Source organism: Hesperophylax consimilis, chromosome 5, assembly GCF_061612785.1.
Source record: "Hesperophylax consimilis isolate HC1 chromosome 5, BYU_Hcon_1.0, whole genome shotgun sequence".
Lineage (NCBI taxonomy): Eukaryota > Metazoa > Arthropoda > Insecta > Trichoptera > Limnephilidae > Hesperophylax > Hesperophylax consimilis.
The window spans coordinates 34,906,112-34,930,323 of record NC_142840.1 but is presented as its reverse complement, the minus strand read 5'-3'; the positions used below and the strand labels follow the sequence as shown (position 1 = coordinate 34,930,323).

The following is a 24,212-nucleotide window of genomic DNA, read 5'->3' as shown; positions in this document are numbered from 1 at the left end:
TAAAATTATAACAACAAACTGAGGGTCCAGTATCCGTGGGCTAAAAATATTTACAAAAAATACAAAATTGTTAATATTAAATGAAAATTAAAATAATATAAGAACACAAATAAATTTAAGTTAAAATAATTTAAGTTAGTTAAACAATTACGTTTTTATTTTTCTGTTTCTTGTTCTTTTTTATGTATCGTTTAGATCTATTAGTATAATCATATTAAATGATGTAATATATATTTTTGGTAATGCAAAATATTCCCTGACCTTTAAAGAAACGATTATATTTTCCACAGAATGGCCTTCCATCTCCTGAGAACCCGTACGTATTCAACGGAGACTTTGTGGACAGGGGTAAAAAGGGCCTGGAAGTTCTTTTGCTCCTACTTTCCTGCCTACTCGTCTTTCCAGGAGGTGTCTTCCTCAACAGGGGAAACCACGAGGATCACATCATGAATGCCAGGTAGAAAATTTCATAAATATTATCAGAAAAATCTACTGATATTCAAACCAGTCATCGGTATTGTTGATTTGTAAAATGCAGCAATGTGCTATGTTTTATTTGGATAATTTTTTTCTAAATAGTAGACTACTAGTAATATTAGTTCAATCGGGTAGGTTAACACATCAAACAACAATACAAGACAACACAATTACCTATCAGGCTCACATTAATTATTAGTAGAGATGTGCTTTATTTCAAATAAATCCATTTCAAATGGAAATGCAAAATGGGTATTTTCCATTTTGCATTTTAAATGGTTTTCTCAATGCATTTTCCATTTTCAATGCTTTTTGCAACATTCTTCATACTATTTCTACTCATCTTTTTTTCATAAGCCCGAAATATTTTCATAAGCCGGCATAGTCTAGTGGTAACGCATTGGACTGCCATTCCGAAGGTCGCGGGTTCGAACCCGGCGTGCGCAAATAAATTTTATTTGATTAATTTGTGTTATTTCACAATTAATTAATTAAAATAATATATAGTATATTTGCGGCACGTTCCAGAGTGGAAGATACTACCAGTATCTCCCTGGTGTAAGACCACCATTCAGAATTGGAACGTTGCTCCAAATGGCTTTAGCCGTGTTTAGTGACTAGATCTGAATAGCCAGGTACTTCCCCACCTCCCTCTTTCCCTTCCCCACTTACCTTCAGCCTCACAACATCCCCCAATTGGGGATGCCATAGTCTCACTGGCTCCAGACGGGAGCAGTTGGGACTCTTGTGAGGTATTCACTATAAATAAATAAAAAAATTAAAAATATTCGTTATTTTTTTTTCGACTAACCTTCCACTTCTGGACTCTTGGAGCCGCCCCCGATTGTTAGGTTATTCGTGACCCAGTCTTTCGCCAATTTGATAATGCGTTCGTATTTGCTTTGGTAAATCGATATTTTGATTTAAAATATTTCCCTGATGGGTAATACTGCTTTTTTACATTTTCATTGCGCGACTGATCTTTATTTGTCAAATCAAGATCTTTCAAAGTCCGCAATCTCCGTCTTAATACTATAGTAATACGTCCCTAATCCTGGGGGTCGGGCAGTTTAAAGATCTGTCAGCCACAAATACTGCAGTATTACTGCTAATACAGGTACGCAGTACGATGTGTAATGTTTTTTACCAACCTGTTTTTATCCTTCCGTTTTATCTACTATTAAGAGTAAGACGGAAAGTATTAAGTATTTACCAGGGAGAGTGAAGCAAGAAACAGCAAATGGTCGGGAATGGTTGACGTCACTATCTCCAAAAACTGAAATAGGAATCTTAAATGTTTGTGGAAAGGTTAGGTTAAGAATTATTATATAGTTAAGAACTACTTGTGTGAGCAACAATCAATTGGGAGTGATTAAATAAATTAATTAATTGCGGAGAAAAATTAATTTCCTCATTGTTCTGAAAGGACTGCAAAATTAAATTATATTTTACCATCTCTATGGTAAAATATAATTTACCTTTGGCATGGTATAACTTCATTACTAATCATTTTAGACGGCCTCCGTGGTCGAGGAGTAAAGGTCTCGACTAGCAAATACAGAGGTTGCGGGTTCTAATCCCGTCGTTTTCAAGTAATCCTACTTTATACGATCGATTTGTGTTATTTCACAATGTAATCATTTTAAATTATATGAGGTATATATAAGGCATGTTCCAGAGTGGAAGTTACTGTCAGCATCGCCCTGGTTTAAGACAATTTCGGATTGAAATGTTACTTGAAATGGCTTTGTCTATGTCTGGTGAATCTGAATATACAGGTTTTTTTGCAGCCTTCCTCTTTCCAATCTCCTCCCCCTCCACACTACCTTCAGCCTCACAATATGCCCCGATTGTGGATGCCATAGTCTCACTGGCTCCAAGCAGTTGGGAGCAGTTGTTGATTATTGTGCTGTATTCATATTAATTAGAAATCACCAATCTACCACGTTGTGAAAAAAATCTTAATTTAAACCACAATACTTCGTACTTTACAATAATTCAATGATAAAACTTCATGTCCCTCCTCCTACCAGTTATTGAAAGAAAGCTTTAATCCTAAGGATAAAAATCATTGAAAAATATATATTATTGCTAAAAATAATGGAAAGATTATAACGGTCGTATCGCTTGTCTGTTTCGAGGGATGCTTTGATATCAAGTTTGCATTGACGTCAGCAAACTACATTTTAAATGTATGCTGTGACAGGCTTGTGGATCACCTACGAAGTAATACAGAGTTAAAAGCAGTGTCAGCAAAATGGATCACTTTGATGCACTATGTGTCAGAATATAACACAAAATACGTAGGTTTCGATAAAAGATACAACGTTTATAGAATTATGCAAAACGTACAAACATGCTCTTACTTCACAGAATAAGGAATGGTTAAATGTAAGTATATAAGAGAGTAACTACTTGTGTAAGGGTGCAGAATTTTCTATCTTTATACAACAGTCATTGTAAAATATATGCCCCAATTTCTCCCGTACCTATTTAACTAGCCTTTGTGTGTTTATTTATGACTTTAAATCACTTTTTATAGGTGTGTCAAATTTTCATTTTTTATGTAATTTTTTAAATTCGCAAAATTATTTTTTAAAAAATTCTGCGTGAAATTATTGAAGATTTTACGAACACAAATCTGTTCAGAATTTAAAAATTAAAACTGAATGTTGCTTATTTCGACAAGCGATGAAGTAGGTAATCTTACCTGTAATCACAAAATTATTTAATTTTTATTAAGTAATTAATAATTCTAAATTTGAAATGTGTATTATTTTTTTGGCTTAAATTTTTGACGACATTTGGTGATTTTTTAAGTTTACTAACGGTGTTCATTGGAAAGCACATTTCTGAGCGTCTCTAATTTGTCAACATAAAAAATAATCATTTTATTATTAATAACATTGAAATTTTTTTTTTTGAAAAATAATTATGCAAAGGCAAATATTTTATAAAAACTTTCAGTTTTGCGAATCCTGCAAATATAACATGGCGTGATGTTTCACGGGTCTACTGGTAGTGTATATTTACTTCATAAATCGTCAGAAAACCATCTTTTTTGGTTTTGAGATTTCTTTACAAGTTTGTCATGATTATGTGATGTACATTTTTTAAACAACTTTATTTTTATCAATGTAAAATTAGACTATAATTAAGTCTCATAATTACGGTGATAAGAGGAATTTTTCTCTAACCCAAGTCTGAAAATGATTTAGCGCAACTTTTAATGATTGTCTTCGTTGATTGCCTTCAAGTCACAATCCTTAGAATTCGTACAAAATTTATATTTTTCAGAATCGTTGAGTCAAATAAAAGGCGTTATAAAATATAACCCAGAAGGCATACCATTTGTCATTATTTCTCTTCTGTTTAGACGAAATAAAGTAATTATATATGATGAAATAAATTAAAACACTTTGTTTTTAAGAAGTGTGTGCCAAGACCGAGTTGTATGGCGGTCCGTCCTCTCTGCCTACCCCTGCGGGGAAACGGCGTGATGGTTAGTTAGTTAGTTAGTTAGTTTTTACCACGATAATCTTTATTTTTTTTAAATCAACATGTTTCGAGAACGATGTTCTCTTCATCAGTACATAAATTGTACTCTTTATCAGGACATAAATTGTACAAATGTCCTGATGAAGAGAACATCGTTCTCGAAATATGTTGATTTAAAAAAATATAAGATTATCTTGGTAAAAACAAAGTGTTTTAATTTATTTCATTAATAAAATTGTGCCACAAAGTGAATTTGCAAAATTTTAAGAAGTAATTACTCATATATATTTTATAAATAATGAAAGGGTAAAATTTAAGACAAAAAGAAACCACCAAATCTGTTACGTCAACAACAAAATCGATACCTACTCTCTGAATGTAAGCTTTGTTACTGAAATATTCATGGAGGAATTCACTTTACATTAGATTATCATGGTAATGTCTCAACGAAGGCGCCCGGTGAACCATTAAGTCCCATTGGGGAAGCTCTGAGATTAATTTAACTCTTGGGACATTCAAAATGGGAGATTACTCGTGCAACGTAGAATGTTAGAAAAAAATTCGCACAGAATCATGCTACAGAATGTGGCCCAGATAAATTCTTTAGAAAATTTCATTCACCACACCATTCTGGAATTTGATGGATTGTAGACCTCATAAGCATTTTTTCCAAGAACGCATGAATAATTTCTTTCTTTTAAAAGACCCTTCATACAGCATCCCCAAATATGACATAAGCCCTGAGGGAGATATTCCTCAGGGCTTCCTTTTGTCTATGTAAACAAAAAAAATATATGCCCAATGTCATTCCACATTTTTTTATATATCAGTCTGAAGATGGCTTTAACGAGCTGAAACCGGTTACGGTCTGTAAAATTAAATTGGAAAAACGTATGGAATTTCACCATGAATTGTCAGTTTCAAAAAATAGAAATATTTTATATACTAATTAACGGATTGTTTCAAGTCCTCGTTTCCGATTTTTTTAATGTTCTCGTTATTATTTTAAATTCATATTGAATTTATCCGAACGATAAACAATTTATTTTCTAGTTTACACAGTGGATAAATAAGCATTAATGTTAGTTAAATGGTTGTTTAATAGTTTTGTAAAATTTAAAACTCGTTTATTAGTAAGTGAATAATAATAATAATAATAGCAATGATCAAAGCTGACTTCAAAGCTTTATCTGTGTATTTATTAAAAATCTCCTGTTTCAATGTAAATCCACCATAGCTTATTGTCCATGTCCAATCATACATAGTGAGTTCATTAGTGTATAATATCATTAGTCAATTTCAATATGCAATCATTAGCTCTTTGTCCAACTGGAGCGCGAAATGGTACGGGCTTAAAGCTAAAAGCATTTTCATGTCACTCACACTGACAACAATTGTTATATAGATTCTTTCGTGTTCGACCAAATTTAGTGCACCATGATAAATATTTCCAAATAAATTTTTAGCAACAGTACTTTTTGAGCACCCTAACCATTCACTTTGTAGTATACTTGTATTTATTACATATTGTGTCTGCTTCCATGCTTCAAACGTACTAATTTCGGTTGTCTATTATGTTGCGCGTGATGCAAAACATTACTGCGTAATGAACTCATATTTGCAGATAATGTGATAAAGTGATAATGTAGGTACCTTCCAGTAGTTATAAAAAATATTATATTTTAATCATGATTCTGTGTTTGAAACGTGAATATTTTACGTGAATTAATTTAAACTGTGTTCATTCGAATGATAAATGTCTGTCGTTCCTCTAATTTTACAACAAAAAATGTTATTATATTATAAAAAAAATTGACACTATTTGTTTTTGAATCCTGATAACCGTTATTTAGAATGTTATCGACAATAATTACCTGCTAACCGTTATTTAGAATGTTATTGACCATACTTACCTGTTAACCGGTATTTAGAATGTTATTGACCATACTTACCTGATCATTTAGAACGTTATTGACCGTGCTTACCTGATAATCGTTATTTTGAATTTCACTGGCCATACTTACCTGAAAACCGTTATTTAGAATGTTACTGACCATACTTACCTGATAACCGGTATTTAGAATGTTATTGACCATAATTAAGTGCCAACAGTTATTTAGAATGTTATTGACCATACTTACCTGATAAGCGGTATTTAGAATGTTATCGACCATGCTTACCTGATAACCGGTATTTAGAATGTTACTGACCATAATTAAGTGCCAACAGTTATTTAGAATGTTACTGCCCATACTTACCTGAAAATCGTTATTTAGAATGTTACTGACCATACTTACCTGATAACCGGTATTTAGAATGTTATAGACCATAATTAAGTGCCAACAGTTATTTAGAATGTTATTGACCATACTTACCTGATAACCGGTATTTAGAATGTTACTGACCATACTTACCTGATAACCTAGTTGATATTTTTTTTTTTTGAAAATTCTAGTTTGTAGTTGGTGTTTGTTAAAGGGACCGTAACCCTCCTATGGATCATAGAATGGAAAGCGGAATATTTGTGGGAAATGGGGTGGTTAGAGGAATTATGAATGGTTATATCATTGTAAATAGGTTTATGTAAACTTTATATATTTATTTATTTATTAATTTTTTTTAAAACATGACATATTACATATTACAGTGATCTTTGGCTGTCCAACTAGGAGATTACCTGTTTTAGGACAGTCAGAAATGGGCATATTTATTAAAAGCGATTCATGTTTAGTCTAGTGTATTGACTTTTACTTAGTTATTGCACTTTATAAATAATATGAAAAGTTTTCTTGGTTGATATAAGAAGTTGCTAACTTGTATTTTAAATAATATAAACGTGGAGAATAGACTAAAAGAATATTCAAATATACCAGCTCTAAGTCTAGAGGCGGCGGCGTCATGATAGCCGTCAACAAGGTGCATTGCTCAAAACTTCTGAAAACCAAAAACTGTAATGTGGAACAAGTTTACATCTTATTAAACGGTAAAAACCAAAAAAATATCATTGGCAGTGTTTACATTCCGCCATCGTCGGATATAAGTGTATACAAAAGTCATTTTGAGGATATAGAGCAATTGTCGTACAAATTTCCAAATAGTAAAATCACTATCATCGGCGATTACAATTTACCCAAAATCCACTGGGGCACCTGCGATAATTCTACTGATTCTCAAAACTCAAACTTATCCGAAACAGAAAAAGAAATTGTCAATTTATGTGATTTCCTCAACCTTAATCAATTAAACAATGTAAAAAATGTCAATAACAGATTACTAGATCTTGTTTTTTGTACTGACACGGCCACTAAGGTTGATGAGTCACTGGATTTGATTCTTGCACCCGACTCCCATCACCCACCTTTAGACATTGTTATATTATGTAGCCCTATGAAATACCAACTTGAAACTAAGACCCAGTATCCAAACTTTAATAAAGCCAATTATGCCACAATACGTGATTATCTATATAACGTTGACTGGTCTATACTAGAGGGAGGTGACCTCGATGGAAATATTAAAGCCTTTTATGACCACTTGTATAAAGCCATTAAAACTTTTGTCCCAATCAGCTTTAAATCATCCTCTAATTTTCCTAGCTGGTTCAACAAGGACCTCATTAACCTAGTAATTGAAAAGAAGATAGCACATAAAATTTACAAAGATACTAAAAACATTTCTGATTATTCAAATTTCAGCATGCTACGAAAAAATTGCAATAAACTATCGAACATTTGTTACAAGAATTATATTAATAATGTTGAACTTTCAATTGGAAATAATGTAAAACATTTTTTTAAGTATTATAAATCACTAAATAACAATAATCTTGGAATACCTGAAACTATGCACCATAAACAGAAAACTTCCTGTAAAATTAATGAAATTGTCAATTTATTTGCAGATTTTTTTAAAGATGTGTATGAAGCAGATATACCTAACGAACCAATTCCAAACTTCGAGTCAGATATAAATTTAGAATTATCCCAGATTCATATTGAAATTAAAGACATAGCGGCTTGTATTAAACTACTGGAACCCAAATGTTGCTCAGGACCAGATAAAATTCCCCCCATATTCCTTAAAAACTGTGCAGGTAGCGTCTCTTACCCACTATACCTACTCTTTAAACAATCACTTTCATCGGGTAAGTTCCCGCAAATATGGAAAAACAGCTTTCTTACTCCAATATTTAAAAGCGGAGACAAGTCTTTTGTTGAAAATTACAGACCGATATGCATACAATCGTCGATACCGAAAGTTTTTGAAAAGTTAATTCTTCATAAAATATGTTCTTGTGTAAAATTTAATATTTCTTCTTTTCAACACGGTTTTGTCTCTGGCCGATCTACTCTAACTAATCTTACACTATACGAAAACTTTATCTCATGTGCTCTCGCTAACAGGCAACAAGTCGACTCAATTTATACGGATTTTAGTAAAGCGTTCGACAAGGTTTGTCATAAAATCCTTATAAATAAATTGTCAAAACTTGGAATAAGTGGTAAACTATTACACTGGATTAAGGATTACTTATCAAAACGTATACTGACTGTATGTATCAAAGAACACTTGTCTTACGAATTCGAAGCCACTAGCGGTGTGCCTCAGGGTTCACACTTAGGACCAATATTATTTATACTGTTTATAAACGATGTCACTTCTATTTTCTCTGATGTTCACATATTATTATTTGCTGATGATATGAAAATATTTAAAATCATTAAAAATATCAATGACTGTTTGTCCCTACAATCCAATTTCAAAAAATTTGCAGAGTGGTGTTCCATTAACAAACTTACACTTAATATTAAAAAATGTCAAATTATGAGTTTTTTCAGAATAAAAAACCCCATCAAATATAGTTATACACTGAACAACCACATTTTATTATCTGTACCTGAAATAAGGGACCTCGGTATAATCTTTGATAGTAAATTATCATTTAATAATCACATAAATGTCATTACTAGTAAAGCAATGAAAATGTTGGGCTTCATTACTAGAATATCTAAAGATTTCAAAAATATCCATACATTAAAATTACTTTATACAACTCTAGTCAGAAGTCAATTAGAATATAATTCGTCTATATGGAACCCTTCCTACAAAAACTATGCAAACTCCATTGAAAGAATCCAACATAAATTTCTCAGAACAATTAACTTCAAATTAGGAATTCCCTCTGACGACATTGATTACGATTCATTATTACAATTAATGCATCTCTTATCGTTAAAACATAGAAGAATACTTAATGATCTAATTTTTTTATTTAAAATAATCAATCACTGGTTTGACTCCCCTGAATTAACTTCGTTGATAAACTACCATGTTCCCTGTAGACAAACTAGACTCAAGTCACCTTATTATTGCAACAATACTGGAACTAACGCAGAACAAAATTCAATAATACATCGCTTGCACAGATTAGGCAATGAATATTCCAACATCGATCACGCCGATTGTCTATTATCATATAAAAGATGCATAAAACAAAAATTGTCGAATAATACCATACCATCATAATGTTTATGTACTTCAGATTAAAAACTACTAGTACTCCATGTGTCGCACATTATTATTATACACGCGATTCTCCCATTTATTACTTTTGTTTCCTTTTCATATTATAATAGTATATATTTTATTCTTTTCATTTTCTAATAGTTTATACCTTACTTAATTTTTTATTTTATTTTTTACAAACTCTTATTGCCTTTCAGACATTTTATAAGCACTTCATTCTAGCTTATACTACTTTATTATAGATTATTACATATAATGTCTTACTTTGACTTAATACTATACTACAGATTGCTACTTATATTTTATTTATGTCTCTTTTTTTTCACACTTTTAACCTTACTACTATTTACTGATTATACCGTTATACTTACATTTATATTGTTGCATTCCTTATGTTGCTGTACTATTCTCTGTAATTTAGTATGTGAATGGCACATGTTGTGCCGTATATGTGAAAATAAATAAATAAATAAATAAATAAATATGATAATACAAAAATAGCAATATAGTAAAAAATTATTGACATATGAGTTTATAAAATTGAAATTTTACTTTTTATTTAGATGAAATTAATATTTAAAATTTGAAAGAGAGTTGAAAAATTAAAAAAAAAGTAAAAATAAAATAAAAAGATGTAAAGAAAGGTTATAAGCCGATTATAAATTTACAATGGTAACACATAAATTTACTGTAATACATATATATATAAAATATAATACATATATATATAAAATATAATACATATGTATGTAATAGATACATATAAATACAGTATATTTAAAATAAAATACAGGGTAGTTTGAAAAAACGACATTTAAGAAAACCAAGTTAATGACTGTTAATTAGCATATTTTCGCATTTATTTCTCCCCAAGATCAGAAGCCAATTATTTACCAGATTTCGGAGAGTGTTTGCACTTTTTGATGGCTTAAAGAAAAATCATTAAATATATAATTTATAAAAATCACCTACCAAATTTTGGGTAGCCATCTCTCGAGTTGCTACGTCTATTAGATGATATGTTACTGGTAGACTGTAGGTTTTACATTTTATGTCAAATACAGTATTAAACAAGCTTGATGAAGCTACGGTTGTAACAAAACCTCTAAAACTTGTTGATGTCGAATATAATTAGTTTAATTAACCGTATTATTTAAATCCTACAAAAAGAGAAAGAGAGAGAGGGAGGCACAGATAATAAGAAGAAAATACTCCTTTGAGGCTCATTCTGAATGCTCAAACACTCTCACAATTATGCGCAGCATCCTTCAGTCAACATCCGCCGTGAGGCGCTATCTATATTTTATCCGAAAAAGCGATTTTATGCTTCACTGGCAAGAAAAAAAATATTCAGAAAAATCCCTCCCTGCAAATATCTCACTAATACATACGAGCACCTCTGCGCTAGCGAAACGTCCAATAAATGTGTTCCCTTTTCTTATTGAATTCATTTGTTGAAAAACAGGATTTCACATGTCAACGACATATTTGACAACTTGATTGATCTGTTTGTGCATAGCAATAATTATGTTGGTTTTTGGTTTTCTAGTGTCAGTTCTAATCATGAATGATATGAATTTAATTTTCATCATTGTTTATAACTTCTTTTGACTTGGTGAACAAGAAAAAATGTGATTTTATTGTTTTTTATCATTTGATACCCAAAGTGTATATACCTCTAGTCCATTTCCCCAATTAGGAAATTTCATGAAACTAAAGGATATCAGTGAGCGGCAAAGTAGAAAGGAGACCAACAGGGTGGTTGTGAAATATTTGGCAATTTAGTTATGGTTACAAAATATTTCTACAGCCATCTTAAACACTGATTCTGAAATAATAGTACCGACAAGAGTGACACTGAAGGTGTTTGGAATTCTGGAAAGTAGGGCGGGAACTTTAATTATAAATTCGCAAAATTATTGGATACATTTTTCCCCTCTGGACTCATTTCACTTGTCACTGAATAACAGAGCTTATCTACCATCAGTCAACTTCTGAAAAATTCAAATGTCGAAATCTATTGACAAAAAGTGTTTAGGCTTTTAATTTCTGGGAAGAATACAATCGTAACTTGACAAACAAATTGTTTATTACAAATTTATTTTTGTATTTTTTTTCATTCAATAATAAAGCTATTTTATTAAAGGTCAGGCTTTATATTTTACTTTACTTGAGAAATCGTACAGTAATTGCATCCACATGTTGATGAATTAAACGTTTATTTGGATGCGTTCCGTTCGATTAATATCATATCTCCTTAAATTTATACGTGAACATGTAAACTGATTACTGCGGTGTAAAGCCAGTGAATTAACATAGATTCCATCATTTATCCAATTTTTTTAGGGTTTACAAAAAAAAATCGTTAAATATATAATTCATAAAAATCACCTACCAAAATTTGGGTAGCCATCGCTCGAGTTGCTACGTCTATTTGTATCTCACGTTGTTTGGCTTTAAACCCTTAAATAAATGGTAGGTATCTTGTTTTAATTTTTTTTCAACTTTAAGGGCTAGAATGATGTGAAGTCATTGATGTGTTGTATTTAGATGATATATGAAGCGAAAAAATATGTTTCGATTTTTTACTGTCAATGCTCAACTAAAACTACCCAATCCGGTCTATGAGCACAGTTTATAGCGTTCTAATAGTGGGACACGTTTCAACTAGATGTTCGTACGCAATAACGCCTCTAATTGTATAACTCTATTTCTGCGGTGTGTTTTTGTTGATGTCGTTGTTTGACTTTAAGCTTTCAAAATGGCATTTATATCAGCTCTTGAAAAGATGTAATTGTATTTTTTGCAAATCTTTTGAAAAATATATGTCATTTGTAATTAGTTTTTCTTGTGTTCCCACAAAAAGTTCTCCAACTCGTCGTGGAAGGATATTATTAATAAATGGTTCTTCGTGATGAATCATGATATTCGTGATATTACAATGGTGACTCGATAGTCGACCTAACTAGAAGCTGGCTAAATGTGATCTGAGAACAGTAAGTTTGTCTGTGAGCATGAGCACTGGCCCTGGCGACTACTGGCCACTGGCTGCCATCTTGCGGACTTCCACGCAAAGTCTAGGCACTGCCCTCTATGAGTGCATCTGTGAAGCTCTTACTTCCCAACAGTTTTTGAGTGTAGTATACGGAAGTTTTATCAATATCAACAGAATTGATTATTCTATATAGGAATTTGCGGTAGGATATATTTTTTTATCTTTTAGTCATGATAACATCTGGAATGTCAATGCGTCTTCAAGTATAATACAAGGTTAATGATTATAAAATATTTATAAACAACTAAGCGCATATTCTGACCTCTTGGCTTTGATTTTATAAAAGTCAGTTTTGTTATTATAAAAGTTCCAGTTGCCGGTGTACCTGTGCTGGTAGGAAGGTTTCCACCTTTAACTTTAGCGCAATAATTAATCAACATCCACACAATGTCCGCCCACTCGTATTATAAAATAATGGCAGCTGGTATTATACCGGATTAACGCCGAAGTATTCTGAAGGTCTGGTATTATAACGGAAAGGTCAAATTTATACCATGAGGGATACTTAACGTAAGATGAAGCATTTTAATATCCGCAAAAATGTAAGAATACTAATTAAAAATAATTGAAAACAATATTAACTATTCTTAAATGAAAATTTGAAAAACATGAAACCTGGACTCTCGCCTTGCCGGGGCGCCGCTCTAGAAACTGAACTAATGAGACCTTATCTCCTTCGGTCATATTTAACTGTTTCGAATAAGAACGTATCTATATTATTGTTATTACTAGCTTATATTATTTGGGTGTATATTGACAGTCTATTTAACAGTCACAAAGCATTAATAAAAGTAATACGCAAAGTACCATTACCATATAATACCAATGCCATGGAGTACCAATACAATACTTACATCAACTGTATTAAAAAAAAAAAGTGCTGACAGTTAAAATAAAAAAAAATTTCACAACATAATATACTAATTTTCCTTTACAATAACACAAATAAATTGAACACATCACAAAAAAATCGCAGTACTAGAACAAGCACACCAACTACAAACTCCTAAAACAAACAAATTATTTTGACAAAAACACTACATGTACCAGAAACTAAAAAATTCACTTCCAACACAATTTAATACATCTAGACTATATGGAACTGCAACGGGAATCGAACCCGTGCTTTTATTTTTACTAAGGAGATATTTTCAATTTGTATTGATATTTCAGGCGACTAATTACGAGTATTACTAATAATTATTTTTTTATCCTATATGCTATGCATTAAACTGGTTGCAATCCTAATGAGTCATGAAAATTGAGAATCCGTAACAATGCAGTCAATTTTGTGCTAATTATATTTTCGTATATTCGCACACGGGTCACTACTGTGGTTTACACATTATTTCAGAAGAATTCACCTTTTTTGAAATCTTACTAAATATTTATATTAGTTCTTTTTTGTATTCATATCAACCCTAGTGGGATTGGTTTTACTGTACCCACAAAACCGAGGTACGTGTGATGTCACGCGTACTCGGTCATATTTCGATCGTTTTGGTGGGCTTTGACATTATTAAGACTTTCAGTTTCAACGCATGAAATTGAATTTTAATAATTTAAATAACATTGCGAAATTCATATTTCAATTATATAAAACAACAACACTTACACCAATATTTAACGATTATTTTTTAATATTGGTGTAAGTGTTGGTGTAATTTGGTATTTTTTTTAAAAAGAAAGACAAACATTCTCGGGTTACGAATAACCTGACAATATTTGAAAATCTCCAACTACCACCACAGTAAGCTGAAAATGTTGCTTGTGTTGTGATGGAGGACTTAGCCAGCCGAGGAATTGAAAACGCTACGCCCGAGTGGAACCCAAGCGCGATGTCAACTCGACCACCGACCGCTCATTAACCGGTCATTAACGGTATAAACCAAATTTATTATTTTATTTAATGAAAATGACGTCACATAACTTTCTCGTTGATATAGGCCCTGAAGTAAATTATTATAATATTTAAAGTTAAAAAAAAAAAATTGTCTTTTCAGCGTTTTGCATATGAAAATCTAGTAGAAAATATCTGCCGGAAAAAAATACTCATTTGGCTTTAAGTCTCATAGGCGGATTAGCTCTACTGGTAGAGTAGGAGAATAAGCAAAAAATATAATTAGCGAAATATTGAATACCCATTTTGGTCCAATTGGATTAACTTCTGATAAATTAATTGGGCGGTTAATCCTTCATCAATGAAAAATCAAACAATAAACAATTCATCCAATTTATTCATTTCATCAACTTCCCGACTGAATAGGAACAATTGCTATTTTATTCGCAATTCCCGTGATCAATGAAAAAATAATCCCATTTTTCAATAGCGGCTTAATCGAAAAATAAATTGAAATATTTTACTTTCTAGATTATATAAAAACATATTTAGTGTATTGGAGATTTTGATTCATTGCAGCATCGACTTACATGCCCGCACGAAAAAAATGAGTTTGGCTGATTTATTTAAATCCTGTTAAAAACGTGATTGCAATCCATTTTCTAACGAAATATTAGTGCTTTCAGAATATATTGGAAAACGTGCTCATGCGGCTGTGATTTTGTAAATAAATATAAAGACCAAATGCGATAATACTACAACTTTTATGAACATATGTTCTGACATCCTAGTGACACATTCGTGTTTTACCGGCAGTTTGTTAGTAAACTTGTCAGTTCATTTGTTAAAGGTTTGCAGTTGCGTTTTTAACAGGAATACGAATACTTTTATCAGATTTTTAATTAGTTAGTAATATTTCATATATTGTACAGAAGAACACCCAATTTTATATAAAGTATATTGACAGAGTAACGAACATAAAAACCCCATCACAGGTACTCATGTAAGACTGGAATAAAAACAGGTAGTTTTTATGTTATTCTTTTTCATTTCCCCATATCACTTATTTTACTTATCGTAGGTTGAGAGGATAATGTTGAAGTTAAAAAGTTAAACAAAAAAAATATAAATTTGTCTTTAAAGAAAACTTTTAAAGCTGTTTTGTATCACCGTTAAACTTTGTAATTTAATATATAATATAAACTCTTGTAAATAGCAAACAAAGAAAAAAAATCCTGTCCTAATCTAATATAATTTGTTAAAATTGGTGTTGCTATATATATATATATATATAAATACATTTTGACTGTCCTTAAACGTGAATCCTAAATTATGCTAAACTAAATTGTAATTATTCCTGAGCTATGGTATTATAGCCTTCTTGTAACTATATTGCGTTCAGTTGAACAAATCTTCAATGTCAATAAATGACTCAGTCCTCATATTATTGTTGCAATTAAAAAGAATTTTCGATCGAGTGATAAGAATAAATAAATCAAGGCTGTCTTTAATTGCATTAATAATTCAAAAGAATAAAATTCAAGTCGGAAACAAGTCTTCTCTCAAAGAGTCTTAATATATTATAATTTATTTTTTTCATCAAGTGGATGCAATTTATAGTTTCCATTGGTAGACCGAGCGTATATCTTAGAAATGAATTCTGAATTTATTCAATTATTTCAGAGTGCATTTTAAAGTGAAGGGACCAGATAGAAGAATTATATTACACTTGACTTCGAACTAAAGAAGAATACAAGATTTTTAAAGTTGATAAGTCTCTGTCATTACGGAGAATGAAACCAAGCATTCGAATCCTTTATTTGTTACTATGTTGATGTGAGAAATAAGATTATATTTACAATCGAAAATAATGCCAAGATTTCTTTGACATAGATGAGGGAAACATTTTATATTGAATAGTGAAAGTTGATATATTCTTCGAAAAAATCGTATGTGGCATTTGCTAATACTAAAATAAAGTTGGCAAATTATTAAATTCTGTAACAATTAAAGTTAACGCTGCGCTTTTGTTATGAAAAGAGGCACTGTAAAAATAATGTTGATGTTACCATCAGAATGCAGGAAGTTGAAATAGATACGAGGGCTTTTTCATTTCGCTGCGGATGCTGTATATTATTTTTCAGACGTGTTTTTAAAACTCTGTTAAAGTTTACTTTTTTAATGTTTTTCTCCGAGTTCTTTACGAATTTACTTTTGCATTGGGCATATTTACAAAAGCAGAGGTAAAACGTTTTAAAACTAATTTTTATAAAAATGGAAACTTAGATGCAACTACTGGTATTTTACAATCATAGTGGAACAAATAGCTTCGGGATCACATTATATGCTTACTTATATACGGTGCGGCAAAAACAGACATTGCGAAAACAGACGTGCAGTTTTAAAGGGCTATTATGAAAAAAGCTGCGCACCTTATAGAAATGGGGCTTATTTTTTAATCGTTACATCTTTCCTTTTAATGCATTAAGCCCTGAATATGACATCAGAGATGACGGCGATTTCTGAACTTTTCGACCGCATTTTGGCACATCTTATTATGTGATTTACTCACGAATTCGATCCTCGAGTCGTTCTAAAGTGTAAGTCCGATGATAAAAAATATTTTCCTTTAGATAAAAATTTTCCTTTTAATAAAAGGCACCAGTGTTGTCCAGACCAAACGGTAACGACTGAAAACGGCACGACCCTCCCGATACAAAGAGATTCCTCCCATTTTTCTACTCCCACCACACAGGACATAGCGGCTCATCAAAACCGCACTGTCTGTTTTACTGCACCCTGTATAATTATATATAAAGAGCCTTAATGTACGTGTAGGTACACCGAAAACATTAATAATCTTTCGACAGCTGTGATTTCCTGCTAATTGAAATTAGCCTATTTTAAATATTTGCCAACTAACTCAAAGAGTCAAACCACTCATTAAATTAAAATACAGGCGTGAGCCAACTGAATAAAAACGGAATAGAAATCACAATAAATAATTTAGAAGCATTAAGAACAAAAACATTTACAACCACAAAGACAAGTAATTAACAACCAAATAAAGTTAAATAAAAGTTCGATACTTCCTTCCCTTCTGATTCTTCCCTAATATATAGTACAATATTTTTTTGTTATACAGGGTGTATCGGCACGTACCCGACAAACTTTAACCAGCTATTCCTTAGCACATTTGGAGTAAAAAATGTTATGGGCACTTTGCTGTCCGGTAACATTTTTTTTTAATAAAAAATTTACCATTCATATTTTCACCACATGTCACCAATGTTTTATCCTTTGTCAAAGTTTGAAAACCCATCTGGCAATATTTTGTTCGAGTTTCGTTGAATAATGTACGTACGTACCTACGTTGGCGCGTTTTTACAATCACAACGAAATGGCACGGCACCATTCGTCTCATTTTTATTACTTATTTTACTATTATTATTTAGTGTGTACGAAAGAGCGAGGACACTTTTTGACACACTTGCTAATAACAGCTGTTGAACACGAGAAACAATGCAAATGACAGTGACGGAGTGTGGATTTTTTTATTTATTTTTTGTTTTTAATGGAAAAAAAATGTTACCGGACAGCAAAGCGCCCATAACATTTTTTACTCCAAATGTGCTGAGGAATAGCTGGTTAAAGTTTGTCGGGTACTTGCCGATACACCTGTATAATCAATGCGTAATCTGTGTGGATTGTTTTGGATATTTGTAACACGTGATTACAGATTTTAATTTCGTAGTACCTCAAATATCCTCAATTTTGGGTTGTTTATTTTTTGTGGTATATTAAGGGTGAGTTTGCTGAAGATCTGGTTATTAATTTTAATTGGAACTGTAAAGGAATATGCAAGTTGGATTTGAAGGATCGTAAATTTAGCGTAAAATTGTGTAATTTACTGTCATAACGTTTAAAAGCTTTTAAATTTCAATTGAGTCTGGAAGTATGGTACTTAGAGAATACTTTCAGTTACTGTATTTTGTGCTTTTACTAATGGGTCTACATGGAGAAACCGTTCTTCTAAATTCTTGGTTTGGATTGTAATCTTTGTACGATTGTCTAGGAAACTTATCTCAAACAACGACGGTAATTAGCAACAAATGCTTTGGAGCACGCGAGCCCTGTTGCAGTATGAAAGCATGCAATCACTACTCTTACTACATTCGCCACACTTGTCCCACTCGCTACAGTCGTTGACTGTTCATCAAGACATGTCAAATACTCATGTCTACTCCTCTCGAGTTAGGGTTGAGGGAAATCACGGAATTCACATTCATAACTCACAACCACGTGAGTGCTTCTTGATTCAATTCCTGGAATTGCAATTTATTTTCATGCTGAAAAGATAACGATTTCAAATCTATTATTACTGCAGGCACATGGCGTGCAACTTTGATGTAAAGTTTAATCTTTAATTAACAAATCATTGCTAATAATGTGCATGTACAAATGTCATGCTCTATATGGTATTATTTTTTTACGTAATTTTGATAATATGCTGTCCATTTACTTCTGCCAGGATTCAGTACAACTATGGTATCCACTATTTAATAGAAATATTTTGTTTTTGGAGACTTGGTACGTATTTAGCTGTTCAGATCCTGTCACATAACATGGTTAAACCATTTCAAGTAATTTTTGATTCTGAATTGTATACTGTCACTCACCAAACCAATTTTGAGAACGGTTTACAAGGTTTTATAAATAAACTAGCTGACGTGTACCCGGATTTGCTCGAATTTATCTTTAAGACGTACTGCACTGCCCTATATACGTCTGAACTGTGGACACGAGCAGTACAGTGGGATTTTCTGACGATGTACTACAACAACGCGTACAGGCACCTTATGCAATTACCAAGGTTATGCAGTGACTCCACGACGTTTACAGAAGGTAGGATGCACTCATTCCCCGCCTAACTTCGCTACCGACTAGCCAGCTTATGGGGCAGGACACGATAATCAACAAACTTCAGAGTCGTGGCTGTTTCCAAGTGGCTCAGCTCTTCACTTAATGTGAGATGGATAAAGACGATGCATTGACCTCCCTGATGGACGATCAATTTAATTTAAGTTATTCATATACCTTGTACCCGGCGTGGCTCGGGGTTAAGAATGACTTGGAGTTAGGTTTTGAGGTTTTGAATTCTATGAAAAACGTAAACTTTTCTCGTCTTTCTTTAAATATAAGATGCATGTTTCATATATGTAAACCTTCTGGAAGAAATTCTCTAAAAACCCTATCGAACTCCGTTTCGTAGTTTAAAAGAACTAAGCGCACAAACAGACAGACACAGATAGCGACTTTATTTTATACTATTTAAAGATGGGTCTGTATGAAATATCATGAGTTGTTATATATATTTTTGCAGGCGGGGTTAAATGATAAGAACTTTTAAAAGTATACGGTGTATTTGTGTTTACGAACGTGCATGTGTACCTGTATAAAAAAAAATACTATAGGATTCATATGTCTTATAATGATTTATAAATGTGGAAATTCTAACTATACATTTGTAAATGTTCTCCAAAATGCCCTGGAAATAATCTCAGACTTGTGATGTCCCGAAAGAAAACAATCATCTATTCTGAATGCAATTACTAATGTTATCCAAATTGACTCTGGTAATAAATTACATCTTTGCGATTCTTTCAAGGATAAATAAACCATCCTTTCACTTCGAATGCAATCAAAAATGTTCCTAAAATTTGTTTTGACAGCATCGCCATTCCATTGTAAGAATATTATGTACTAAATACTCAATTTGGCTGTCCTGAAACGGGAATCCTTTCCAGTTGGACAGACAAAGGTTCATTTTGTTATGTGTTGTTTGTAATTTATATATATAAAATAAATAAATGTTTAATTGTGTTAGCGTTGTGAGTGCGCAATTAATTAACTTAACTAATTCTTAGGTGAAACACGAAGCCAAAAAATAGATTCCGGTTTTTACCTCCAATTGACCTCCATCGCTACCAACACACTAACTAACTAAAACTACCGAATCAGGTCTACGCGCATCGCTTATCGCTTTCTAATAGTGGGAAACGTTCCGACGAGATATTAGTTACGTACGCAATAGCACCTCTAATCGTATGACTCCATGTCAAAATATGTGTCGCGAATTGAGTTGGGGCGAGGATTATTGAACGTTTGGAGAAGGTTTAATGTGTCAAATAGTTTTGTGCGGCGGGTATGATTAGATGGTATGATAAGGTTATTTTGAGACACGAGTTCACGTTTTCTGGAAGTGATTGAAACATTTTATTATTTCAAGTGACGGGTGACAAACGCTTACAATTATTCATTCTCAAAATCATTTAAAGTATCACTTTTAAGGTTGTTTGACGTACCCATTAATAAAATAAAATATTTATAAAAAATCGTTTCCAAGTGTATTACTGATTTATTAAAATTCTCTCCAAAACGGGATTGGAAGCCGTTTCCTGATAAACTTTTACTCAATTGTTACTATTTCGTAACACGTGTTTAACGTTTACGTTCCAACCTCGTAATAACACATTCCTCTTTTACTAAAAGTTTAACAGGAAACATATCAATTCAAAAGGGCCAGTAATCCGGTTTTTAACTGGATAACGAATAATTTGAAAAGTTTCTTTATACGATTATACGAATATCACCTACCGTCATTAACAAATAATTAAAATAAAATTCAATCTGATATTTAAAAAATTCAAGTTGTGACGTTTTGAAGATTTTGGCAGATATTAGTGGACATCCACTTCTCTCCTGAAGTATTATTGTCGCCTGGTAGATTTCCCAATACCCTTGACATTTGAAACGCAAATTTATATAACAAGCATTCTGCCTGAGTGGATGAAAAAATGATTTAATGTCCGTAGGCCGTGAGAATATCCGTTCCCGTATTTACATTTTTATTTTCCTGGCCCATCGATATTCATCATATTTCTGTGCTCAAAAACGGATATAAAATTTGAAATATAACTAACACAGAATTTCACATGTCACATATTATTGGTTTCATAAAATAATTTATCACGTATGATTTGAAATTTTCACGGCCAAAAGCATTATCGTGATTTATTTTTCGGTTTTATGCCGTGTTGCGGTATCTCCTTCTATAGCCAACGTTTCGGACAGCATTGCATTGTCCATCATCAGGGCAGATGTGGTGAAATGTGTGTGTTATATATGAAGATGCGATACCGTTTTGCCCGATCCAACCCTCTAAGAGCTGATATTAACGTACAATTTTAAAGTGGTTTTCTGCGTTTATTTCTGGTGTAGCCTTCAATTACCGGATAACAAGATTAATTTAATATCTTCTTTTAAATTTTTTATTGTTATTTCGTTTATCATCATTTAATTTTACTATTTCTGAGTGAAATTATTGTGAAAACGCGAAATAACTCAATTTAATTTGAATTAAGATAAAGACTAATGCCTAGTTCACACGAAGACAGGTTAATACAATTTCCTGCATTTTTACTATTTTGTTATTGAGCTAAAGTACCTACACCGAAGCGCGAATATAAAATATTATTTCCAAATAATCTCCATTAGGTACATAAAATCTTAACAGCTTATTTAAGTTTTATGTCATCATTACGTATATTGGCATTTCATCCCTGACAAATGCGAAGTAATGATATATTTGGAGAGTCGTAACTCATAAAAGTCATAACCAAAATTTAAATGACGAAATCATCGAATGCTACTCGCAGCAATCGTTCAGAAATCTGTAGAGCCCGACACTGATTTGATTTTATTGCCATTCTGGTGTGAGAACGTTGCGGTAATTATAAATAATCGATAATACGCCGAAATATTTTTGTTCATAATATTCTAAAGATGATCTTGGTTAAGATTGTAAACATTTTATATTTTTCTTATGCTTGGCGTGTAAACTATTTTCATTTCAACTTTTAGAATTTGTATTATCGTGTGACACAGCGGTTAAATAATTATTAACTCACTGCAGCTATTTTTTTCTAAATCAAGATTTAAGTCGTGAAATAATCGTTCATATTTTTGTTACATGTCTAAATTAATTTCTTCTGATTGATGTTGTTCTATAGAAATATTTTAAATGTGAAAAAGTTTTTTAAAAAGGCTCTCTTGCTATAATCAGAGTTGGCGATGAAAAGCTTTTGTTTTCGCCAAATATTTAAATTTGAATCGTGGCCCAAGGGTTGTGGCGCCAAGTGGCACGTAAAATTAGATCATTGTCCGTTACTTGGTAGTGCGCTTGCGTCATTTTGGTATTTATTTATATAATATGATACAACACAAGATAATAATACAAGAAATGCTATGTGGGCGTGCTTCGGGATCAAAATGAATCCGGTCGGATTTAAATTTCAAACTTTTCGTTTCAGTTTCAATTCGTTTCATCATCATTGTATAATTTTCAATTTTATCAATTGTCATGGCGATATACGATGTCAATCAGTGTGCAAACGAGACAGAGCACTGGATAAATGAGCTAGAACGAAAAGGTACTAAGTAAGTGGTGACATTGGTTTCCATTCAAATCTAAATTAAGGCATTTCTAGTAGGTACTATCTATTCAGTGTTCATGGGTAAACCCTTCATTACTATAATAAGTTCACATTTATATGTAGGTACCTAGAGAGTTTTATCCTTATCTTACATTATCATACATTAACGCCATTGGATTAAATCTTAATAAAATAAATAAATATTGTATTTGTATGCCTTACTTGAAAGAATTTAGTTTTTTATGTATTTACTCATATTACATGTGTACGCGCGCAATATCTATTTTAAAGCATAACTTGCAAAAAACGTTTTTTTTTTCAAATAATTAAATTAACGCTATCTATGACAAATGTTAAATGTACCCTTAATGACTTTTTGTAAATTCAAACGTTTGACGGTAAAAAAGTTGTATAATTTGAATGGAAAAAAAGATTATCTGAAAAATATGTTTGTTTTTTACAAAAATTTTAAGGAAAAGAGATTGTTCCGTAACGCTGATTGCTTTTGACAGGCTGTGTACTAGCCAATCGTACCGTCAGAATTTAAACTGTATAGTTTAAATTTCGCACATGTCAGCTGGATCCACGGAGGCCGTGGGCCGAGCAGTTGCACAAAAACGGTTCGTCCTGTCACATATCGATCCCCGGTTGTGTTATCGGAATAATCATAATACGTATTTATTATCGCAATTTAATCTAAAATAACGAGTGATAACGAACGACAATCCCGTTCCAGTGTTGACAGATGAGGCTTATGCAGATTTCACCATCATTTCACCGGTAAGTTGATTGTGAAGTAACTTTACGCATTGTGTTTCCGCATTCGCCTGTCAAAGCCATATAATTAATTTATACTTTATCTGTGTGGAATAGCTCTGTAAAGGGCGGCTATTCCACCCCCTGTTCGTTCTTAGAACATTTTGGTGCCGAAACTAGGGAACTTTAAGATTATAATCTATCTATGCCAAAACGGATAATGCTGTGGAATGTTTCTTAAATTTTGAATAATAATCAATTCGAACAGTAATTAGGTAGGTACCTAGCGCTTGAGTATTTACGACCTACCGCGCATATAATTATAATAGATTAAATTATTATCATTTATTTTGTTTCGTTTTTGGGTACGTTTCCAATCGTGTTTATTCAACATGGCCCCAGCCATTCAAACATTGCGCCGGAAACGGACATTAGCGAATAATAGGTTAGTCAAGACACATGAAATAGCAAAAAGCGCTTTGCACGATGCAACTAAGTGCAACTTACTGTTAGCGCATTATACTAGCTTAGCTTAGGAAATATTAGCTTTAGATGACACAAACGA

The 24,212-nt window shown here is 32.2% G+C and overlaps 1 protein-coding gene across 1 annotated transcript in view; it reads left to right on the top strand.

The window, feature by feature from the left end:
* Positions 1-24,212, top strand: part of rdgC (retinal degeneration C) — a 204,252-nt gene that overhangs the window by 59,578 nt on the left and 120,462 nt on the right. The window contains exon 5 of the mRNA XM_089631830.1: positions 291-457. Within this exon, the coding sequence (XP_089487956.1) occupies positions 291-457 (167 nt within the window). The remainder of the gene's footprint in view (positions 1-290; positions 458-24,212) is intronic.